At 40.4% G+C, this 25813-nt stretch overlaps 1 protein-coding gene across 7 annotated transcripts in view; it reads right to left on the bottom strand.

Annotated features, from left to right (window-relative positions):
* Positions 1 to 725: 725 nt before the first annotated feature.
* The window catches only part of BCHE (butyrylcholinesterase), a 50416-nt gene continuing 25328 nt past the window's right edge, over positions 726 to 25813 (bottom strand). For all 7 annotated transcript variants that reach the window (XM_068200218.1, XM_068200214.1, XM_068200213.1 and 4 more), the window contains 3 exons: positions 23816 to 25337; positions 8011 to 8177; positions 726 to 1038 (listed from right to left, as the gene is read on the bottom strand). In XM_068200218.1, coding sequence (XP_068056319.1) covers positions 917 to 1038; positions 8011 to 8177; positions 23816 to 25332 — 1806 coding nt within the window. In that variant the 5' untranslated portion in view covers positions 25333 to 25337 and the 3' untranslated portion in view covers positions 726 to 916. The remainder of the gene's footprint in view (positions 1039 to 8010; positions 8178 to 23815; positions 25338 to 25813) is intronic.

A 25813-nucleotide genomic window follows, 5' to 3' on the forward strand; every position in this document is an offset into this window, starting at 1 on the left:
CCACTCTCCTGGCAGTCTTTGGGGCTGGGAATCTGCTGACACAGAGACTGAGGCTCTTCTGCAGGTACAAAAACCTGCTCCTTGTGTCCCAGTAAATGTGGGGTGTCCCTCAACCAGGAGGCAACTGAGTAGACAAAAAAAAAATCATAATTGGAGCTTGCCTCCATAGGAGGGACTTTTCCCAGGGTGCCTGAGCAAGAAAGGTGTGAATTCATTATTTGTGAGTCCATAATTCTTTACTCCTTGAAAAATGATGATTGTGGGAAAGGTGTTGGGTTTTCCAGCTTATTTCACTGTAGCACTTGGTTTAGGCTTTCAATACACAGCTCAAATCCTCTCCTGCCATGGCTTTGTCCACATATTTGGCCAGAAAGAAGCTCTGATTCACACTTTTATGGCAGTCTTACAACTTTTTGGTCTAACAAACAAGTATTGCCTGGTGCGTCCAGCAAAGTTATTGTGTCTTTATGTCGATGAAATTATGCCTGAAACAAGGCTCGAGTGTGGTGGCATTGCAGTTAAAGATTAAATCTGATTGTGTTCTGCATGGCAATGCTGTAAAACTGCTATTTCTGTTTAAAAAAAAATTCCATTTTTCTCTAACAGATTACATTGTTTCTTTGAAGGGTGAGTTTAAGCAGCGAGTATTTAGAAGAATATGTACCTCATTAATCTCCAGCCTTTAATCTCTACAGTCCTACTTAACCCAGGGAAGCTTCAAAGGCTGTGGGTGCCTTATATTTTTTTATTGAGAGAGGAGGTAAAACATAAATGAAAGATCTGAAATCAGAGTTGTATCTGTAACATTTCCTTTTAATCTGCATAATACATTTAATGCTTGACAGGTTGGGAAGCTACCTGGATATTTGCCTGATGAACAGTTCTAGGGACAAACTGGAAAGAGTAAACATATTAATTAGAGACTGCACAGCTCCTTCTTGCTGGTGTAATCATTAAATTGATTTTTCCAGTCTGACATGTAATTGTTCCAGCGATGGAATCCTGCTTTCCACTCTCGTTCTGCTTCATCAATATTTCCTGTAAAACATGAAATGGGTTACATTAATCTAAATTTGAATCTCTTTGTATGCTAATTGAAAAATAATTTTGATTATCAATGTCATCTGCTCCAAATACATTATGGGATGGTCTTTTGATTCTTTTCTTAATCCTGGAATGACTGAAAATTCAGTGATTGGCATTTTGCCTTTACATCAGAAAGGAAGGAACCAAAGATATCATTCTGGCAGGGTAATAAATATACTTTGGATATTTTTAAATATGTATATTTTTAAAATACAATTTGGATAATTCTTCTGTCCATCAAAATCATAATTTTAAAGTCACTTTCTTTTTTGTTTTTTTTTAATCATCAAAATATTCCTCTGGTTAAATATACCCTGCATTGAAACCCACACACCCTGAAGACTAAATAATGTAAAATGAGAGATATGCTTGTAAAGATAAGGTGAAATCACAGCTTTGTTTAAGGCAACAACAGGATTTCCATTGTTTTAATGGATTTCAATGGATGTCCAGGATCTCGACCTCCCATGGAATAAATCCCCAAGTTTGAAGCATAAAGGGCACAGGTATGGAGTAGGACACTGTCAAATGTGCACTATGTCAGCATGAAACCATCTTCTCTTTTCTTTTTCATCCCCACCTTTAAAGCATTTTCCAAGTAATCCAGAGTCGCAAGGAAATATTTATTGCCAAATTTGTTATAAGCATGGGAGCAGAGGGTGAGGATGAGAAGAGTCATAAAAATACAGCATTTCACAGGGTTCCCAGAGTATTTTATGGACAGGGATCCCCTCCTGCAGCCCCAAAAGGTGATTAACACCATGAGAAAGGCTGTGACCTTGCAGGAACATCCCAGACACCCCCAAAAGCTGGATAAAACCTGCAGGCTCTATCAGTCACTGATGCTCATAATTTTGTTTCATCTGTAGGCTTCAGGATAAAGTTCAGAAACCGTTGATGATCTGTGAATGATTTGCTCATTCTGGACCCAACTCTGGTGGTGTCTCACACTGGCATGGCTCACTTCCAGAAACACTTGGTGATGGTGTTCCTGAGGTAACAGCTCCGTGGGTTCTTTATGCCCCTTTGGCTTTTATGTTCTTCTGCTGTTCTTCTTCCCTCCATAAATACACCCCTTCCCCCTTTTTTATGACCTGCCAGCGCTGCAAGTGTAACTGGTGATGTGAAAATGAAATACTTCTGTGTTTTACACATCACTAGAGAGAATATTCGTGGGAGAGAGTTCACTGATTCCGAGATTTAGCTTGGAGAAGCATCCAGTAATTTGGTCGCTTATCTGCAGTTTAGCTCAACGTTTCCAAACCTTTTTGGTCTGGAAATCCAGATGGCAATTTAATGAGACTTTGAAATGAGATTTACTTCTTGGTTCCAGTGAGACCAGAAATAAAACCAAGATATTTTTTTCTCCGGGAAGTCCTGTACTTTTAAACGCAGTCAAAAAGAAAAGTGTGAAGAACAAATATGGGGAAAAATGTCAATAAATTAAACACATCCTTCTCCCTCAGCTCAAAGTTGTAAATAATCTTGGTTATAACAGAGATCAAAAGAAAGTTCATATACTTTAAAATTTTCTTTCTGCAGGCCAAAACCGCTATTAACTCAGAGATGATTTGGAAGTGCTGGTAACAATAAAATCTCATTTTCATTACTAACTATGCAGATAGAACTCAGAAACATGGGGGCAAAACACACACAATATTCTGCTTTCCTGACTCTAAGAACTCTCCTTTTCACATATTTAATTTAAACATGTAGTCAGGGTCTCAGGCAAAGCCAAATTTTTCACATTAGGTCAAATGGATTGCTAATTTAGTGTATGAAGCAGTAGCAGTACTATTTGGAGAAAGGTGCCTGAACTGTGTTGCTCATTTTAGTCTTGATTTTGGGTGTCCAGTTTTATTTATTCAGGCAAAACCTCCACTTATGAATTAAAAAGGAAACTCAAAAACCTCTCTTCTTTAATTATTCAGGTATAGAGGTGTTTCAAGTCTGTCCAAAGACACCGAAATATCTCTACCATAGACACATCTTGAATTAAAAGTCACTGTTCTGGAGTATAAATTATGTGGCTTTTCAGTCCTTTTTAAAGATTATGATGAACAAGTGAGCCAGCTAGAGAAAGAAGACATCAAAAAATTCAGAGGAGCCACCATTATGGATCTAAAAGACAAAAGTGATGTGGAAATCACTGAAATAAGAACTTGGATTCCCATTTGTTTGCTTTTCTTCCCCCCAGTGATAAGATCCAAATTGAAGTCACAAGTCAATGCATCCCATTATCACCAACATCATCAATCTCTGGGAGGCAACCACCCATGACTTAGATGAGCTGACAGCTGGGAGGCAGAAAAGAAAAAGATTTGAGAGTCCAAGCTGACCAATAATTACAGCTCAGAGCACTGGGTGCCTGCAGAGCCAGCTAACAGTGGAAAAAGGAAATTTTCTGTAAGCCACTGGGACAATCCCAAACTTTACCTTAATTCCCATTAGCCCCGTGCAAAGCCCAGTGAGGCTGACAAGGAGAAAAGAGGAGTTTCTGTAGCCAATGAATCAGTGCTCTGAAAGGTTCCAGTTTAACAGGTCAAAATTTTAAAAAGGGATTTTTTGATTCTTCAGCAAAGCCGGAACAATCAGCTGGAATTTCCTCTCATTCCATCTCTCCCTTACTTTAATGGTATTACAGCAAAGTTAAATTTATCACCATCCCATCCTTTGAACTGCTGGATGTGCCAATAAAATGCTAATCTTAATGTTAAGACACAAAAACACCTTTAGGATTGGGATAAAGGCCATATAGCTGTTAATTAATAAGGGATGACAAGTTAGAATTAATTTTTCTGTCCTCAACACCTCATGATTGCAAGTTTCATGATTGCAGGTTTTTGCAAACCTTCAAGTTTTTGATTTCAATAGTATGATAAATGCCACAGGTTTATGCTGTAGATTCTCATGGTGAGAGTTTCTTCACAAGTGTCCAGAAAGGAGAAAACAAATGATATCTCTATTGAATATTTAATCATACTCTCTGGATATCAAAGCTTTGTTAGACACAGCAGTATATTAATTTTCACATGTCTTTAAGGACTACAAAATCCTTTCTTTTATTACTTTAGTTCTTCCAGAAGTCAGCAGGGTTCTCTGGGAGATGAATTATTCTAAGGGCTGTTATCTTTCCAATGACAGTTTAGGTACAGAAACTTCGTGCTCATAGGTGCAAAGAGTAGTCTTTGTTGGGAGGTGTGGTAGTATTGGTGAGGTTACCTATGATTAACTCACATTTCTTCATGTGTCCAACTCTGTGGAAATTTAATTTAGTTCTGATGGTGAATCTTCTATTTAGTCAATTTTTTAATATTCTTACCACCCTGAGAATTTATCTCTGTAGAATCCAGATACTGGTTGGAAAATCACAGCAAATACACTAATTTTTGTTGCTCATTAGTCAAGAGGTTGAACATTTCTCTGCCTCCACGTAAAAAAAAAATCTTTTTAGGTTGGTTTAAAAAAAGTAATGTATTTATATGACAAAACTTGATTTCTTCATAGATGATACATGATCCAGTAATATCAAAACAAATAGAAAAAATATGTATTAGGTGCACCAAAATAGTAATGGAAGAGTAAATGGAAAGTTTGGCTGCCTGCAGCGTTCTACAATCAAGAGGAAATGGGCTCATATAAATAGGAAGGGCTTCAGATGCATTAAAGGTTGTGTTGAGGAGGTAAAGTCTAACACAGATCCTTTTCTAATTAACATATGATTGCTCTAAAAGCTACTTAAAAGTCACTTACTGTTTACTGTCCCTCCAGTGTGATTCTCTCAGCAGCAGCCAGCAGAAACCCTTCTGGTTTCAGGATGAAATGGGAAATGCTGAGTGCTCCCAGCTTGTCCTGGGCTGGGCAGGGTGCAGGGTGTGCTCAGGGCTTTGGAAATGGGGTTAAAATCCCTGTAGGAATTGTGTCTGCTTGGAACTGAGAGCCCAGGCATACTTGTGCAGTGTTTGTGATCAAGCTGGACACAAAACTCCAGGTTCTGACTTATGTCTTTAGTGATGGATTTATCAATTGAAACTCGAAGAGAAGACCTTGAGAAACCTTCCAAAATCATACAAATTACTCTAGAGGTATCAAGGCCAGGTTTTATATATGGCTGTTATTCTTATATTAAATGTGAGAGCCTTATTTTTTCCATATTATTTTCCTACCCACAACCATAATAATTTTAAAAAAAATCTGATATGATTGCTTGAGGAAAATGTGAATTTTCTAACAGTAAAGACATCTATTTAACTGCCTCAGGGAACTTGTCTTACCCAGCCTGTGATGGGAACAGGCTGGTTCAGATCCAGGACACATTTGGAACTGGCCTTTAAAGGCCTTAAAATCCCCCAGTGGGTGGCAAGGCTTGGGCTAGGAGTGGGTCAGGAATTAGACAAGGGGTTACCAAGTACATCCATGGTAAATCCTGATCACTTGATGCTGAAAAATCATAATTTCTGCAAAATAAGTTGTTTTGAATATCCTCTTCGGGTTCTACCTGATAGAATTCTACTTTGCCTATCTGAACCCTACTTGAACCTATAACAATGAGAACATAAAAATTCCTTACTTGTTCCCTGTCATCTTATATCACCTCACGTTAAAGCAACCTTATTTTCCTCAGAATATTTCAATGAAAGGAGAAATAGAAAGAACAGACCCTGAGAACAAGAGGAAATCTCTGCATTAATGCTGTGCACTGTCCTTTGGGCATAAAAGGCGAGAAAAAATGCAAAATAATATTTCAGTGAAGAGAATTATTGCAATATAAGCTATTATATCACATTTGTACACAGGATTTCAAAGGGTTTTCTGTCAGAATTGGATAATATTGTACAGGGAACATTATGGAAACACTCTGTTTTTATTATTGCAATGTTTCAAGGGCTGACAGATGATACAAGACAAGGCAGTGCTACTTGTTGACAACATTCTTGCCTCAGTTCTATATTTGGGTCCAGACACAACGATTCTTCTCTTTTTGCTAAGAATACGCTCACGAATTTCTTTTAATTAAATTATGTAAATTTATGTTGTGAATTACCAAATGTGGCACAGTGATGAATTTATGTCTGCTGGCAGGTCCTGAGCAATGCTCCATCATCCCTCACCCCACAGGACCAGGCAGAGCTCTCCTCTCCCCCAGGATGTGTTGAACTCTGGTGATCTGCTCCCTCCCGCTCCACGCGGACTTAGTTAAGCTCAGCCCATTTGTAGGATCCACATTTTTCCCTAGGGTTTCCCAGCCAGGTTAAAGGAATATGTAAAACAGTTCAGTTCTCCTGGCTCAGCACAAAGTTGTCAGAATCTTTGAAACCTCCATGAAATCCACCCGTAATTGGGAAAGCTGTGATTTTAAAATCACACAGTAGGCTTCATAAATTATTCATTTTACCTACTGATTTCGTGTGTCTTGATTTAATTGAAAAACATCTGTTGAATTGAGAGGGGATAAAAGTTGAGCCATAATACAGTCAGACTCAAATGAGGAGGGAATAAATTATTTCAGAAGGAATCATCTGTGCACCATGACAGTTTACATATTTTTAAGGCTTATGTGTTTTTTAAGACGAGCATTCAAACTGAGTCTTAGAGAAAGATTTTAAATTACTAATTAACATCTTAAAAGTGTATCTCATTTTTGAAATGAGACTTTCCCTCAGTCAAGCTGCAGAATGTAATTCCAGAGCTGCAAAATCACTTTATAAAATCAATTCCTTTTGAAATCCAAAGCACAGAGGCTTCATCTATTGCTGGGCTTTGGTAAAACAGGGCCATCGGTCTTCAAAAAATTTGAGTCTTCTCTGTTCAACTGATCCTAAAGTTTCAAACAATTATACTTTTCTTGGCAGTGAAATCTCATAAATCCATTGTATACATGGCCAGGCACAATCAGTTCTGTTTTCTATAGGCAAATCCTGCAGCTTCTGGGTTGTAAGCTATGACACTCCAGAAATAAAACACAGGGCTCTCACATGAGCTGGAAACCAGAATCCCCTCTTGGCAGTGGCAGGGCACTTCATATCCTTGGGGGATCAGTTGCATAAAATAGAATCCCATAAATAATAGATATTATAATCCAAACATAGCATCCTGTAACGTCCCACAGTTTATACAGAACATCTAAAGCTTCCAGAGCTCCCAGAGAGCAAAGTCTCCTTTAGCACTGATTTTCCTGCTCATTCCAGAACCCAGGAACACTGGTGGCACCAAAACTCTTTCAGGGGGTACCCAAGAACAGAGGTTTCAGCACTCAGTGTCTCACATTGTGGCTGCATCTGAATTTGGGGACAGAAAAACCCTATATCACAAAGTCCTGGCCCTTGGTGTGTCCCCAGTTTTTTTCCTGGTACAAAATAGGGTGGTGACCCCAAAGCCAGAAGCACAGGGCACGTTCTGGGGTCCACCCTCAACACAGCGTGGACAGTTCTATCCAACACCAATTCAGTTTTACCCAGCTGAATGTTGCCATGATTTTTAAAAGTGTTTTCTTTTATAATTCTTTTGAAAGTTTTAAAGTTCTCATAAAACTTACTTAGCCTTCTGGTAATGTTTACATATTTCTACTGGAGTTCTCACGCACTGTTCATGTAAATAATGATTGTTTTGCATTCTTCTTTGTGGGAGGAGAGAATTGATGGACTGTTGGTTTGACCAGTGTGGTTGGAGAGGTGGCAATTTCTCCCTCCAATCCACCATCACTTTTGGATTTCTATATATTGCAAGGTCAGAAATAAAATTGGGTCTTTTTCTCTCTTGAACTCGCCAAGCTCCTGTGTACTCATTTCGTGTCCAATAGTGACAACTGAACATCTCAGTTACAAACAGGAATAGAAAGATCTGAACTCAGTTATCGTATTAACATCCAGCAAATGATCCTTGCGTGAAAGTTTTATATAAAAGCATCTAGAAAAGAATTGTTACCTGTCAATTCCAGGACTTTGGGGAAAAAGTGTTTCCAGAATCGACACTGCTGAGCTCGTAGTTTTGTCAGTACCTCAGATGTGTTGGTGTTCAGTGTCAAATATTTTTGGTCAGTACTAGTGAAGACTGGCCATCTTGTTCCATTAGTCAGGGTCCCATTTGGAGCTCTAAATGAGAAAAGAAACACTTCATTTTGAATGAGAAACCACCTCAGCACACAATAAAGCATGATTTGGGTTTATTTAATAGTTGTTCAGCTTAAGTGTGCTAGTTTGGAATGACTGATGTGTCCTTTTGGAAATAACAGGGGAAAGAAGTCAGATAAATTTAATTTACCCTCATTTAAAGGAAAATAAAAATCCCAAGAGATGTTCTGGATTCATCAAAGGGAAAAACTTAATAAATTATCATATTCAAACAACTTTTTGAATCTGGAGATTCTCACAGAAGCTGTGAATTATTAGGGATGACTCTAAAGCTAACCAGCCTGCCAGTCAGAGGTTGAATGGTTTGTGTTTTAGTTTGAATGCCTGTGATCCCTTTAGACAGACAAACAGATTGGAATAAATGACTGGGATAAACATGCAAGTAAAGGTAGAAATAATGTCTAAACTGAGATAAGATCTGTACTGGGAGACAGAACAATTATTCCTCATTAAGAAGGAGCTGTCATCCTGGAGGCATGTTGAGTCCTGCTTGTGGAGGGCCAAATGGGAACAATCTGAAATCTTGTGGAAATTGGGAAGAGGTACAGAGGGCTTGACCCTTTATAAAACCAGCTCTGCATGTGAAAGGAGCACAGCTGTTGGTATTAAAAGAGTTGTGATAAATATTTATAATACAACAGAATTCAAGAGGCTCTAAGGACAGGCATCCAGATTTCACCTCCAGAAATGACAGTATCTGTATGAGGAGGAAAAAATGGTTTAAATGTGTAGGAGAACAACAAAATGGGCAGCGTTACATTAGGGAACAAAAGAACATGAATTTTAGAATAAGTAGATTTGTATTTCAAACACTCACAGGTCTCCATTAGCTCTGAAGGGGTTAAGAATATAAATTAAATATTTTATTTCAGTGCAAGCACAAGGAGCCATTTTCTTTCCTAGAAGCTGATATCAAGGCATGTGGTATTTAAGGCAGAGCAACAGTAACTGGTGATTCTTGGTGGGATAAATTAACTCTGAGCTGAGTTAATTTGGTTGTCTCTACTTTACTTTTCACCAGGACTCTTCTGGAAGAAAGAAGGCAAAGAGGAGTCCGGGGAGTGGAGCCCATTTGGGTTCTGCTTCCCAAAAGAGGGAACAAGGCAGGAGGTGTGGGTGAGAGCACTCAGATTACCAGATGCTGAAGCAATATTGATATTTCTCAGTTGATTTGGAATTAATCAAGTTTTCAGCCCATGTTTTTGTGTTCTGGGGTCTTTAGCATTGGCTGCTTCAAGAACCAGTGTTGGAATAGAAGTTTCAGGCTGTCATTTCCTGACCTGCTCCCTTCTTCACTGATTTTTCCTGACTAATTCAGCTCTGATTAACCCATGGCACCTTTTTTAAGTGCACATTTATTTGTGGCTCCTGAGAATGACGACTTAAGCAGAGCTGACTTGCACTTCAGTTCAAGATCAGGATGCTAATGGTGCTGTCAGTATTCATTTAACAGCTTTTACGCTATGAAATAAATCATGACATCCCACGTTATAATTTACAGGTGTGGGGGGGGATTACACAATGCCTCGATTGCTACAGATGTATTTTACTAAAAAATGATTGAAAGAACTGTCAGGTGAACACAGCACTTTGAAGCCCGTGAACCTGCTGATTAGGACAATCTCTGCATTTCTAGGAAGTTTACTGTTCAAAGAAATGCCCAGTAATTTCCTTCTTGGCTTTAATATTGCAAATTTCCCAAGTTTAAAATCAGCTCCCAGTCGGAGCAAAAGGGAGATCACAGGAGTATAATTTGGAACAAGTTATGATTATAACCTTGTTGTTCCCTCACAATTACTGTTCATTCCTTTTTACTAATAACTTCATGATGAGAATCGCAGTGCCCAGAATAGGCTGTAAAATTCCCTGTTCTTTGCACCAAATTCAAAGTCTAACAATATTCATACAGAACAGTGGAAGTGTGGTGGGAATATCTTCAGTGAGCAGACAGGAATCCAATGCCATGCACAAACTTGTCGATGCCCATTTAGGTTTGGATGGACAATCTTTGGTGATCGATTACAGAAACTTGTTTGTACTGAAAAAAAAAAGTTTCATTTGCATGGAAATCTCCATTCTATCATCTTTTATCAGTTCCTTAAACCTCTGCTCTTTCATCTTCTGGTATTGCTTAAACATCTCTGCTTCAGTAATTCCAGTTTTGCCACTTCAGTGCTGGCATTGGGGCCTAATGGTGTGTCCTGAAAATGCTTTGGGCTGTGCATCTTCAGGCCAGGCCTCTATTTCTTGGTTTTATTTTGTCAAATCACCTTTCTTGGACAAGATTTATTCAGAGAAGGTCTTAATTTTGTTTGGAGAAAATCATCAAATAGTAGGGCTTGGAAAGGAAGTTGGAAGACCCAACCTCCTGAAATGAGCAGGGACATCTTCATCTAAACCAGGAATATGAGCTTCACTGAAGATCTTAGAAAGAATCTTTTTCCATTTCTACCCTTTTTACCATTTGCAGGAGCAAGTCCTAAGGCAATGAAGAACTACAATTCTTTGAATTGCTCCCAGAAAAGAAATGCGAGACAGAAAAACAAAACAAAACAAAACTCAAACCACCTGTGTTTAAACTCTAGTGTAAACAGAATTTGTCTCATTCCTGCAGCTATGTTTTCTCTTTGCATATGCCCTGAAATTATGGGCTGGATTCTCTCTACTCTGGTAGTGGCACAGCAGCTCGTTTATAGTAAATCATTTTGTTAAGATATGTTTTTAAGTAGAAGTTTCTTGATTGTACTTTTTGTTACTTAGATCAGGTTCTTCCTCCTTTGGGTTTTTCCATCCACAATTGCCAATAACTTCTAGTTTTCAAGATTAATTTATAACAAGTGTACTAAATTTGATACAGGCATGAAGAGGGTTTTGGAAGAGCTTATTCACCAATCATTTCTCTGTGTTTAATATTCCTCTTCAGCAACTTTAGAAAGAGAAAGTTAATTTCATTCCAATGGAAAATGCAACATGAACAGAGCTCTGTTAATCATAATAAACATACATACATTACCATTCTCATTAATATGATCAATATAGCCTGAGAAACAATACCAGCTCACTGCATTTTTATTAATATTCACACAGCATTACCTTTACAAATGGTTTATCATACAGGCACACAAAAAAATGTAATTCATCATCTGATTGGTTTTGGTAAACATTCAGGATATAAAGTACGTGGAAAACATTCCCCTTATTTTTGGGAGCAAGTTCTGAAGAGCAGAGTGAAAACTCATGGGGTGAATTCCATCCTTACCACAGAGGTTATTCTTTTGTAGTGTTAAGCTGTATTTTTGAATAAGTCCAGAATGGAAAAAAATCTCTGCTAACCCTCCTGGAAACATGTTTAGGGTGCTTTAGAATTTACTTTTGTAAAACAAGTGTCCTGCAATGTAGCTTATACTGTCAAAGCTTTCACCATGCTCCTGTTTGTGACTTACGTTGTGGGTTTCTCCGGAGGACAATAAAAACAATCCCACATCTCAGTGCCCACTAAGATGAATGAAAATTAATGATAATTCTGCTGCACCCTCTGCTTCCCCTGTGCAGGAGGAATTAGAATCCAAGGGAGACCTGTTCCTCCCAGTGTGAGTGGACTGGCTTCACCCTGGTTGGAACTGCTGATACTCATTTCCAAATTGGCCCCTTTTCTTTTAAAAGCCGGTTTAAAGGCAGGAGAGAGGGAATGTGAATCGCTTTTGGAATGTGAATCCCTTTTATTGGCTTTTGTGATTCCTGGTGGCTGTTGGGCAGCACTGGCAATCAGCTGGTTTCCATGGGATGGTATTTTATGAAGTGTTACCATGGGCACAAGAAAAACAGGAGGGAGAATGGCCTTGGAGGGAACACAACAACAAAAATAACCCCAACTCTTGCAGGTTTCCTGCAGCTGCAGTACAAAACCTCTGAGATTTATGGGAACAGTTAGTTCAGCATCAAACAAGAAGGACAACCTAAAGGTGTCACCCCAAGGGTAGCTCTGAGAGTAAGGGCTGCTTCTGCACATCTGATGGTTGGATGATCTTCAAGGTCTAAACCAAACAGATGAACCTTTCCTTTCTTTTTTTTTTTTTTTTCTTTCCCCTCACATTTTGGAAGAAAAGATTTTGTTGCTTTTCCTCTTTCCCACTTGGACAGCATGACACTCCTAATTAGCAGGAACGTTGATGAAGAGCTCCAGGTCCTCCTGTGCTGCCCCAGCCCCACTCCAGAGGGCCAGGAGGTGTTTGTGGCATTAGCCAGGCCAGCATATCCAGATGTCTCACATGATCCCTGAAGGCCAGGATGGGTGAAGTTTATACCTATGCTCATTTTCCCATTGCAGGACACTGGCTGCCAGGTTAATCTCAATTTGGGGTGCTGGTGTGGTCCCCGGGGAGATGATGGGGTAGTGACAGCAGAAGGTTTTGTAGGGCTTTGCTTGGATGGCACCATGGATGTGAGAAAATAGTGACGGGTTTCTGAAAATGTAAGTCTTTAAACATTTCTCATATAATTGATTTAAATTACCATATAATTGAAATTTTAAGAAAAGTAATAAAATTGCTCTTAATAAGGTGAAAAAATCCTGATTTTGTGGCATTTGAGCCTTACTGAGATTCCCACAGTAGGGAAGAAAAGGCTCCTCTGATGAGCACTACGAGTCTGAGGGATGTGCAGACTCGAATCCTTCAAACTCCCTTTTTAATCAGCTGGTTCTGGGAAGTTCATTATGCCCTGCTGTGCTCAGTTCTCACTCCCAAATCACACACACATGAGTCCATAATCCAGTGACTGCAGTGTCCCTGAGCCAGAGGGAAACTGCTTTGCAAGCCCTAGCCTGGGTAAATATTATTCCTTCTGCTGATCCCTGAAGAAAGCAGCAGGATCCAGCTGGCAAAGTCCTTAACTGAGAGAAACTGGAGAAGAACCTTTGCAGCCAGGCTTTCTTACACCTTCACAGGCTAAATAAAGCTCAGGATATTCCTCTCAGATTCCAGCCTGGACACAGCAGCTGCCTGTTTAAATGCCTTTTACTATAAATTATCGTGGGATGTGCTATTATATATCAGTTTCAGGAAATGAAGCAACAAGCTGTTATTACGGTTTTTTTTGGCAGGTTTTTTTTTTTTTTGCAGTTTTTTTTTTTGGCAGTTTTTTTTTTTTTTGCAGGGTTTTTTTTGCTTTTTTTTTTTTAATTTGTGCTATTTGTTATTATGTTTTTTGTCTTGTGTTCTGCTTCAAAGAGCCTCATGGAGCACCCATTGAGTTGAAACAATTCCTGCTTGTGCATGTCATAAATTCCTGCTGTACACAAAGCAGGCCTCAAGGTATTGGTCATAAATAATGGAGCATTTGAGACATTTCGATGCAGGATGTTCTGCCTCAGCCCTTTGCTGAGCATTTAGGAGCTGAGTGCTTCCAACCCCTGGCTCCTGGACAGGAACCTGCTCTGGTGGCAGGAGAAATAACGAGTTTGAGCCAGAGCTAACGAGCCCTTCAGCCCCTGCCTGCATTTCTGACCCTCTGGGCCGTGCCGCACATGGGTTCTCCTTCACTCTGAAATGTTCCAGCCAAGACTGGGGCTGCTTCAGGAGCCCCAAACTCCACACAGAGCATGGATGAGATGGGATTTTATCATATGAGGTCTGGAGCTGTCCCACTGTTCTGTGTAAGAGTCACAGTGAGGATTTCACACCCTCTCCAGGACTCAGGTTCTGACATTAATTTCATGTTTACATGGCTTTTGGATAGACATGAGAGAGGCAACACTGCAGCTTAGTCCTTCTTTGAGCTGAAGGAACCATTTTACCTTTTTTTTTGCCAATGCTCCTGTAAAGTGTTTTGTAAGATCATTCTGCCCTTTTGTGTGGTATCAATTTCAGCTTCCAAGGGCCACTTTTCAAAGCTGTTATTTCTTAACAGCCTTGGCTGCAGGAAGACATCAAATGGAACTATAGCTTTTCGTCTTAACTTGTTGAAAAGGGATATTTGGAAATGGAGGAAGGTCCTGAACCCCACTGAGACCTTGAAGGAGGAAGTACCTTCCCTAACAGGTAAGTAAAAGAATGAATAGACAGGAAGGCACATGGCACTTGCCCTTTTGGTCATCCTCTGAGGCTGTTTTATCTCCTCTGCAACCCCTCTTCCTCCTCACGACCTGGAAAAACACAAACTTACACAATATCTTAACCCGAATTACTCCCTGGAACAAACCAGGGCTTCATAAGAAACAAAAAAAGAGGTTGTGAAAAGAGAGAATAATGTTTTTATAGCCATAAAACTATTAATACTGTGCTTTAAATTCCCACTGTCTTTGGTAAAATTTGTCAGCCCAGCTGGTTCTGAGAAAGAGTAAATACTGTGCTCATGGATATTATTGCTGGTTCCATTCCTTCCTTTCTCTGCCATTAATAAAGTTCATCCCAGGCACTCAGAAATTGTTGGATAAATGTGTTCAATGCTTTTCTTATCTCTAGAGACTAAATTTGCAATTGAGACTGTGTACTTGATACTATGCCAGGATATGATATTCGAGATTTGTTTTCAATGGAAATTGCCCTAATCATAATTTATTTTCAGGATGGATGCTCCACAGAGCCCTGCACCAACCAAAACCCTCTGGATTCATTGTGTCCTGATGAATTTCAACACAGTGGCATTTTTCTTTATATTTTCTACTACTGTTTTATTTCTGTGAGTGGGAGGAAGTGTATGAGTCACAAACTTTCACGACCATGTAATCTAGGCCAAATTGAGCAGTCCTAAAATTGAAAGTATTGGGTATTTTCAAGAGAGGGAATTTGTGTTACTGCTTCATCAGAAACTGAACCACTGCTGCTTCATGCTGGGAAATATAAACAAGAAGACAGAGTGTTCTCAACCCTCTCCCCAAATTTATTATTATTATTATTATTATTATTATTAATAATAATTTCTTATAGTACAAATTCATTATAGATTTGTCATTTACAAGTGGAAGTTACATATGACTTCCTTCAATAAGGAAATTTGAATTATGTCCCATTCTTGTAACTTCTTCTGAGTCTCTGTTTTGAACTGCAGCAAGAGGGAGATCTCCAAATACCAACACATGGACTGGGAGCCATGGGAGGGTTGCTCTTAGAAAGAAACAACATGAAAAGAGAGGAGGAATCTGTTTAAAGTTCTTCTCTTTCAAAACTGAGAGGGTTTTGTGGAAATTATTGTATGCAGACTACTTTATTGCTAGGAAAAACAGCTGTTAAATGTCTGAGCATTTCCAGTTGTACAGAAAATCCACTTGGGGGTTGCACCATGAATAAGATCCATGAGAGGCAGATATTTAAAATGAAAAAAAGTGTTAGAATTTAAAAAAAAAAATCAGTTTTTAAACAGCTGTTCCTGTAGGAAGAGGTGTACATTTGAGGTAGTGCTCTTTAGGGTTTGGATTTTATGGAATTAAGAAATTCTCTAATGTTCCTGCAAGGAAAGGTAGAGGACACAGAAACGTCTGGGGAAGCACAGAATGTCAGCTTTCAATTTTATATTCTTACAGAATTGTGTAACATCACCAACTGAGTGCACAAAATGCCCAATTTCTACCAACACACCTTCAGATTCTTGGGGACAGAATCTCCCAAATCCCAACACTGAATTTCTAACTACATTTCCCCACCACTGCCTTCCCCTGCAGCTGATTGAAAAGAGAATTAAACACCACATTGAGCTCCCTTCAAAAATGTGGTGTTAGGTAACCTCTGCTGCTCCTCATTTCCTCTCCTCTTGCCTTTGCCACTTCCCTGGAACAGCCAATCTCTGGCGTTGGGGAGTAAATTAAAATGTGCACTGAAAGGTTTCCATTCCTCCCGTGGAACTTCTCAGCATCCCTTCAGATTAGTGTTCCAGAACCACCTGGAAAAATGGGGTTTGCAGACCTTTCAAACTTCCATTTCTGCCTTCTGATGATGAAACAAGGACTAAGCTGCAGGAAAGCAGCACAGAAGAAGAGTGGCCCTTAAAAAGAAGATTAACTGTGGGTGAACATTAATTCGAATTTCTCAGTGCCTTTTGGAACCGTGTGCTTACATGCCTGTAAAATGCATTCTCTCTGAAGTGCCTGGTTTTATATGTGAACCTGCCTCAAATACAACTCGTAATAAGTCCACGTGTGCCCTTCCTTCATTTCTCTGTTCTCAGATTTGTTCTCCCCCTGCAAGCCTTTCAGACATTTTCCACTTTCATATTTCAATCTCTTTCTTGTTTTTTCTCCTTTGTGCATTTCTTGGTCACCTGAAGTTACAGCAGTTACATTTCCCTCTCTTGCTTTTCTGTTTTCCTTACTCCCCACCAAACACTAAATTATTTCCATCCAGGCTTCTCACTCCCACTCCCAAATTTGAGGTGGCAATCACACCATGATTTTATTGCACTCTTGAAACATTTATTTCTCTTCATGCCTCTCCTTTCCCCAGAATGTGTCTGTGTAGACTGCTTGCCAGGCCCTTGGGACAGCAAGGAACCCTGTCCAGCTCTTCAGCCTGTCTCACGAGGAAAGGCAGAGCCACATCCAAGATTTGGAACCATAGAATCACTGAATTAGGTTGGAAAAGATCACCAGGATCTTGAAGTCCAACTGCTGACCTGGCACTGCCAAGGCCACCACTGCCCCATGTCCCCAAGTGCCACATCCACGCACCTCAAGGGACAGGGATGGCACCACAGGCCTGGGCAGATTTTACCAAGACAGGACATCCCTTTCCATGAGAAATTCTTCCTAATACCCAACCTAAACCTCCCTCAGCACAGCCTGAGGCCATTCCCTCTCCTCCTGTCCCTGTTCCCTGGAGCAGAGTCTGATCCCCCCGGCTGTCCCCTCCTGTCAGGAGCTGTGCAGAGCCAGAAATTCCCCCTCAGCCTCTTTTTCTGAGCCCCTTCCCAGCTCCCTCAGCCTCTCCTGGTGCTCCAGCCCCTTCCCCAGCTCCATTTGTTCCTCCAGCCCCTCAGATCTCCCTCTCTTCCAGGGCTCAGGAGTTCTCCATGCTCAGCCCCAGGCCCATGACTCACCAATGATGGTTTTGATCTCACAGCCTTTGACAATTGAATTCGAGCTTCCCCTGCTCCACAAAGCCCTGCCACTGTTCTCTCACAGGCAATCCTCTCCATTTCTGCTCTTGCTTTTAGTTTTGTTCTCACTCAAAGGCTCCTACAATATTTGGACATTTCCTTAATAGATGTTCTCATCTCCTGTTTGAAAATAATGGCTTGACTCATCTCTTGGAAGGAGTAAAATCCGCGTGGACAGAATTGAGTTTGCTGCACATATGGAAAGGAAGGAGACATCTTCTTGCAATTTGCAATGTTTGTAATAAAATTAAACCAATCTCAACAATTTGTATCCCAGACTAATTTTCAAAAGACATCTGAATCAAATACTCCTGTTTTCAGTTTAGAAATTCAGTGACAGCTTGTCAGCTTGCAAGCCAGAGAGAGAGAGAGATGCCTGCCAAGGTGAGTCTCTGGTTACTGATATTTTCCATGATCCACTGTTTCCTATTAGTTTGCTAAAAAGGTGTTTCCATTACTGTTTCTGAATATAACAATGGATGTAAACTCTGGGAAAGATGATGAGTCACTTTTAAGAACTCAAAACTGGAAAAATAGAGGAAATTTTCTTCAAAATGAAACTTTTTTTTATTTCAAGACTATAATTTCTGCAGTTTCTTTACATGGCTCAGAAATTTGTCACATGAAAGACAGTGAATGAGAGAATAAATGTGTCCTTTTGGGTCAAAATTAAAGCTTTAATTTTCCCTAACATGGGGAAGAAAGACTTCCCACATACATTTCTGTATTTTTGGGAACCTCTCTCCCACTCTGTTCATACTCTTTTTTTTTTTAAATCCAGAAATCTTTTTTTTTTCTGGATTCTTGACCTGATCAGGAAAAATCACTTGTTAAGATGAAAAATTAATTTTTCTGGACGGGTGTGAGATCCCAGGAGCAGCAGCCTCAGGGAAAGGCTCCTCTTGGTCCCCCTGAGCTCTGCCTCTGGAGTGTTTGAAGACCCTATGAGGATCAAAGTGACTCCAACCCAAAAAAATTCCTCTATCCCTGTGAACACGAGTGAATCTCTGGCAGACATACAGCCCACAGTAAATTTCTTCCCTTGAAATGGCTCAGAGGAACATAAAACTTCCAACTTCCTGAAGTATAAGGAAATTAAAAGTGGTTGGAGTTTTTTATTTTTATTTTTTCCCAGTATATTCAGTCCTTCCCATACCCAGACTATATAGGTCCCCAGTTCAAGAGCTGCCTGGACTCTATATGAGGCTGTTGGTTTTGTTCTCACTGCTCTGAAACTACTCTCTATAAACAGGTTGTGATAAGTTGGTAACAAAAGCACTGAAATTTATTATGTGTCTACCAGAGGAACATCAGGGAAAGGCAATAATAACCAGACAAAATGCTTCACAGCTTTAGTGGGACAATCAAAGCCTCACAAATTCCCCTAAAACATAGGAGGAAATATTTCAAAGGCTTCACTTTATAGAAAAAGCTGCAAAGATTTGTTTCAGCAGTTGTAAAACTGGCAGGGAGACAAGTTTTGCCCGTTTCCTTTTATCAGAAACATTTTTCACAAAGCCTTAAAAAATATTATCTTTGTGTGCTCCATTATATTCTTGCTTGAGATTTCAGCTCCTCTGATTTGTCTGGCTCTTGTCACTTTGCATCTCTCATCACTAAAGAACACAGTCACCAAATCTAATGGATAGAGGAATAGAAAAGGCACCCAAAGATTTGGGATCCCATCTAGTTTTTCTAGGGATAAATAAAATTTCCCCTTTCCAGGGCTGGCAGAGCATCCTGGGGCTTGGGATTTGTAGGGCCTGTTAGTGTCACCTGCCTGCTTTCAAAAGCTTCCTGAAGAATAACAGAAGTGAGGCAGAAAAAGGAAATTTAAAAATGTTCAAAAAGAGAGATTTCTATTTTTTCATGAGTGTGACTTAAAATCAAGTATGCTGGGAAAAATTTAAGAGAAGGCCATTGAAAATGAACAATATTCTTAAAATAAATATTATTTCCACACAAACACAGTCATACCAGAGCTGATACAGCACTTTTCATGACACCACACTACGGTTTCCCGCTGAATCCAATCTGCCCATCTCTCTTTGTCTACTGTGGTGATATCTGGTATTTTATGAAATTATTTTGAAGCTATGAATTGATATTCAACTGCCAATACTCTTAAATGCAAGAATAAACTGAGGAAATCCCAGGCCAAGGTGAAGGGAGGAATTTAACCTTGAAGTATAAATCAAGAACTTCCATTTTGGAATCTGTTCTTTCTTATAACCCAAATATTTTATTAGGCTTGATTTATTCAGACAGCAGGAGTAGTAAGTCTCTTTCTTCCCTTGCTGGTAGAACAAGGATTTTTCAGGGTATGGTGAAAATGTTGCTCTTTCAAGGCTCAAATGTATGAAAAATAAAAGTATTTTGTGGAATATCTTAATAGCTTAAAAAGGAATGGCTGGGATACTTTGTCAAACTTACTTGATACCCAGATTCAGCCATGGAAAAGACTTTTTGAGCAGGATCTTCAGAGGCTATGTCAATATATGGCAGATTCCTAAAAATGACCCTATTCCCTAGGATCCAGAAGAGAAATTGGAGTCTAACAGCAGCACCAGCTCCAAGGCTCACAGGAGAAATTTGTGTTCCTGTCTCCTACTAAATCCTCTACATCTCCATTCCCTGTTTATATTCAAAAATAGAAATGCCTGTAATTTTCCAGGAAAAAATGGTCACTAATCACTGATGTTTATTCTTAGCCAGGATGTGAACTAGGACGTGCCCAGAGATTTGGAAAATTGCATCCGCTCCTGCTGGGGATGGTGGTGGGCTGGGAAAGCCCTGGGCTGGCTGACAGCATCCTTTTAGTTACTGATAAAGGCAGAAATCAAGGATTTCACACTCTTGGGATGCTTTGAAGGAGCCACTTTCTGCCCCTAACATCTTTCCTTTTGTCCTTACATGACATCAAGGATTTCTCACAAGTTTTCTTTGCTTTCATCCCTCCAGTTCTCTCTTCCCTCCCTCTGGGAAGAGAGCAGCAGTTTTGTGGGGTTTAGCTGCTGGCAGGGGTTAAACCATGACAGAAAGAGAAAATGCTCCTAAGTGCATATTTTTAATTTTCCTATAGGTATTTTTATTCCTTGCATGATAATAAAATCCAGAGATCACTATGGTCAAGGTTTGGGCTTGAAGACCCCTCATGAGAGCCAGCTCTGGCACCTCTCAGTCCCTCCCAGCCAGAAAATACCAGGAAAAACTAGATTTCTTCCAGTTTTGTTGACTCTACTTCATCTCCTTTCCTCTGCAGGCTGCTCTCCCCTCCCTTGTGCTTTTGTACTTCAGCACATTAGAATATTAGGTCAAACACCCTCACTAAAAATGTGCTGTACAATATTTCTCATTTTTGCTCGATTTTTCTCTTCATCTGCTGGAGACATCAATGGTAATTTTCCCCTCAGAGATTTGCCCTTTGATCATGCCAGAGTTTCCTACAAACATTATGTCAAAACGGGGCTTCCCCAGCTCCTTATAAATGTTTGCTGTGCTCAAATGTGCTGGGGAAAAAAAAAAAAAAAAGGATTGCTATTAATTTTGGAAATATTAGGAATTTTCATTACTTCCCCACTGCTTGCACACTCTGAATAATGGGATCCAGAGCCTTAGGTGTCTCTGCTCTGGATAAAGAATAAAGGGTCACATAGAGAGATAATCCTGATCTGATCTTTCACTAACACAGAAATTGCTGGCTTGCATTGTTTTTCCCAATAGTGATGGTTTGGATCCTGGTGGTGGGAGCAGAGGGAGGGATTATTTGCTGTTTGCTGTGGAAACCACTTGAAATTCAATCTGTGGGGTAATCTAATTATAGTGTGAATGATGATCAGAGTAGATGACAGGACTGTCTTCCACAAACTTAAACCTGAATGTACTTTATGCTGTCTAATTTTAGGAGCTGCAGTGACAGGAACAGTGTTTTGCAGAACAGGTTATTGAGATTTATATAAAAATATATATACATAAAAGTTATATACATGAAAATTAAATATATCTACACGAAAATGAAAGATATACATAATCCAGTGGAAACCAATAGTTCAAAGAAATGTAAATATCACTCTACAAAATCAAATATGGACCTGAATTTCTCTTTTTCCACTAAGAAATAGTTGTGTTCAATGGCAGGATGTGCTGTCTCTGGTGGAAGATCCTGCTGCAGGCTCCTTTAGAGCAGGATGGGGAGCTGCAGGGTGGAACAAGGAACTTTCACTCAGTTTGCTCTCCACCAACACCAGCCCCAAAGGAATGGTGTCACAGCACATCTCCATGGTGCAGGAAGTGCTCCCAAGCCTTTCCCAACATCTGACTTCACTTTGGGAATCTACCAGGTGCCTTTTTGGCATTGATAAATCAACCTCCCAGCTCAATTCCAGACTGAAGCCCACTGAAAGCTTTGCTCTGCATCACAGCCCTCCCCACCACACTCAACCGCTGAGCAGGGAGGGAAGCAGGAAGAGCTCGTGGATTAAATTTTAGGTTAAGTTTTACAATAATTAAAGCTGTATGCAGGCATTATTCAGTGATCAGTACAGCTATTGGTACAGCTGTTTTCTGAGTTTTAATGTGCTCATCTCTTCTGGTAGAGAGAAATATTTATTACAAGCTCCAGCATATAAAGGGGATGGGAGTTGTTAAGGTAATGAATCATCCTACAAATCAATCAATCAATCAATCAATCAGTCACACTCATTGATAAGTAAATGTGTTAAAAAAGGGATGCACATAAAAATAAGCAGTGAGTTCACCATGGAGGATGAGGTGCAGGGACAACACAGGGTTTGGTATTGGCAGCCTCCAATTTTGGGGTGTCCTGGAGCTGGAGAGAGCCCAGGCAGGGAGGGAACATGGATTTGGATGGATGGTGCAGCCTTTGACACATGGCAGCCCCAAGATAACACCACAATGCACAAACAGCTCTTGCCTTGGATGGATAAACAGGGAACATCAGGTTGAACTGGGAGGGAGAGGTGACACCTGAAATTACAACTCCGTGGCGATGACAGTGTTTAATTCTGGCAGGGAAAGTTCCAACAAGGTGTGGATGAATCACAGGTTTAAAGGTGGAGAGTTATTATTTGAGAAAAAGCACCTTAGTGCAAGTCTCAAGGGTATGATCTGCTTGTTTAACAAACAGTTAAAAAAAAGGATTAAGGATTATTTTAATAGATCCTTAATAATCAACCTCTATATGGAACAAAAATCATAAAATGAATCTTACAAATTGTCAGACAAAATGTAAAACCTGGAAAATGCGAGTTAGAATAGGCAAATTCAGTCTGGAAATATTAACTTTTATAATGTAACATTTTAAGTGGAATTAAGATTTAAAACAACCTAAAAATGTTTGTTCTGGATTTTTAATCAGTGGAAACATTTTTAATCAGTGGGGACATTTCAGTCCTACCTGTGTTTTGTGTTATGTACAAGGTTGGGTGGACTAAATGAGCACAGTGGTCCCCTCTGGTTTCTAATCTATTAAAAAATTAATTAGATCCTGTTCCAATGTTGATTTCAGCCTTTACAAATCTATATATCCTTGACAAATCAAACAAAGGCTCCACCTTAGAAACAGAATTAATGCAGGATTTTAACACTAAAGTTAAAGAAATGCTTTTAGAGTGTGAATTGACTGTTTGGTTGTGTGTTCTCCAAGGAATAGATTTCTGTACGTATAATTTTCTCAGGAGAAAGCACAAACCAAACTTCTGGAAAAAGATACCTCCCCTTCCCACCAGGCTTGGGACTAATCCTATATGATTGTTGTGGCGGGGGCTGTTTTTGTTACTGCTCTGAAATGTTTTCATTTCAAACTGAGCATCTCATTGAGAGCCCCCAGCCCTCCTGAGAGGAGCGAGGGCTGCCTCACTCCTCCTGACTCCAGCTGGAGAGGGGTTGGGTTTAATCCTTTCCAACACCAAGTGAAATATTCCTATTTGCTGCTTGTGCAGGCTGGGCCATATTTCACTTCAAGATGAGTGGACTGGAACTGGAGAGTGATTTGTCATGGGCTTGCACTCACAGCACACAGGGAGGAGAGGATTTCTGAAATCCCAACCTCTTTGTCATGTGAACATAACACACTTCCCTGTTATACACCTGAATGTTCTGAGCAAATTACATCCTCAAGGAAATTGGGCTTTTTTTCCTCCTACTTTTACTGCTGGAAATCTTTTCTAGCATTTGAAATATTTTGTTTCTAACCCTTGAAACCATTACCTGCCTTTGGAACAACCGTTGCCCTGGCAAAGAAATGTTTTGTATTTGCTTTTATGTGTGGATAAACGTTGTTCCCTTAAGCTTGTCCAATACAGGGAGCAACACATCAACAGTTTATTTTATTGAAATGGTGCTTCTGTCAGAACTAAAATAAGAATTCTGGAAAACTGAAGAATTAATCTGTTTCCATCATTCCAGCCAGGCTCCAAAGCAGCACTGAAACAGCCAAGCTTTTTCCCCTGGAAAAACAATATCCAACCAATCAAGCTTCCAGAGTAACTCACCCAGTTTTGGCAAAAGTTGCCCAGTGTCTCATCACAGAGCGGCTCAGGAGCTCCTCAGCTTTGGTGTAATTCACTCTCCTCTCCAGGGGCAGCCCGAACACAAACTCGATCTCGTAGCCATGCATGACCCCCATCCACTCGGGCCAGGGCAGCTTGGAGGAGCGATGCTCAAAGAAATAGAAGAACACGTGGTGGCCCAGCTGGGCGAAGCTGGTGCTGAACTCCAGCGCGGGACAGATGATGTTGTAGTCCCCGATAACGTCATCGATGGCATCCCTGTAGTGCTCCGGCTTTCCCAGCTTTTCCCAGTCTGTGTAGTGGAAGATGATCGACTCTATCGCAAGTTTGCTCGCTCTTGGGAAGGCCAGAGCTAAAGCTGCTTCAAACTGGGTTTTATTGATCAAGCCATCGCTATCCTTGTCGAGGCCAGGGACTCCATATGCCAGAAATGATAACCCTTCATCCTTATTGACACCCACCAAGACCTGGGTCTCTTTGAAAAGACCATTCTCCATCAATACTTCTGGCATATCCGCCAGAAAATCACCGTCCACGCTCGGACAGAAATATATTTGCAAAAGAGAACCATATGGAATGGCAAAAATTTCATTTTCCACTATTTCCTTCGGGTCCTTGTCTTGGAGGCAGAAAATGAGCTCTGACTCGTTGCTGGTGGGACACTGGAGCTGCCTGGCCAAAGCCACTGCTCTGTTCCTGGCCTCAGAAGATGTAATTGCAGCCCAGGGGGCATTTGCAGACCCACTCTGCAGGATGGCCCTGGTGAATAAAGGGTGGCTTTCAGGAGAAAGGAGGTGATAGGTGACAGAGGCCGAACCAGCGCTCTCTCCAAACAGAGTCACGCTTTTAGGATTGCCTCCAAAGACTGCTATGTTCTCCTGGACCCACTGAAGTGCCAACCTTTGATCAAATAAACCTGCATTTCCAGGAGCTTTCTGGTTTCCTGGCAAGGACAGAAACCCCAATGCACCAGTCCTGTAGTTCATGGAAACCACAACCACTCTTTCCACCCTGGCCAGAAACTTCCCATCATAGACAGGCAGGGAACTGGACCCAGACTCGAAGCCACCACCATAAATCCACACCATGACAGTGGCATTCTTGGGCTTGGGAGAAGGAATCCACACATTCAGGTATAAACAGTCCTCACTTAGGTTGGTTTTTGGGTTCCACATCTCTGAGCCAGCAAAGCCTGGGTAAGTTGTGTCTATGGGCTGGTAACAGGAGTTTGCGTGTTTGGTGGCATCCCAAACATCTGCCCATTTCTCCCGAGGTTCTGGTTTTTGGAATCTCAGCCTCCCGACCGGGGGCTGCCCATAGGGGATTCCCAGGAAGGCTGTGACTGTCCCCCCCAGCACCTGCAGGCTGGTCCCTCTGAGTTTGCCCTTCTTGGTTGCAATGATGTTCTCTTCAGGCATCACATTCCTGGTGAACACGGACAGGAGAAGAAAGCCCATCAGAAATCTGGTGAAGAGACTTAAACCATTTGTCCAAATCATGATGCCTGGAACACAGGATAAAAAATAAATTCAGAATTAGTGCTGCAATATATTAGTACAAAAATAGTCTGTTAAATAGTTTTCTTGTTGGTTATTTGTGTTGCAAAGTTTGTGTTCGGCATTTAGTATTTGGTCAGTACTTCAGAAAAATTCTCTTGCTAAAAACTGTAGAACTGAGGAAGACAAACCAGGAGAGATGAAATAATACAAGCAGGCTCTGACCACTGCAGATTATTTACCTACCAAACAAAACCTAAATGAATAATTTCTTCTAAGATCTTGTTTTTCTAGACCATCTTTTACCAAGTTTACAACCAGCAGAGTCATATGCAGCAGTCATACTTCTGCTATTTAGAATTAATATTAAAATGCTAAAACGTCAAGGATTTTTGAATATATGAAGATAGTGCCTAATAATTTGGGTACGGTGTGCTCTTTCCTTGCTGAGAACTCTTCCAAGTGATAATCAGTATTACCTTAA

This window comes from Anomalospiza imberbis, chromosome 10 (genome assembly GCF_031753505.1).
Source record: "Anomalospiza imberbis isolate Cuckoo-Finch-1a 21T00152 chromosome 10, ASM3175350v1, whole genome shotgun sequence".
Classification (NCBI taxonomy): domain Eukaryota; kingdom Metazoa; phylum Chordata; class Aves; order Passeriformes; family Viduidae; genus Anomalospiza; species Anomalospiza imberbis.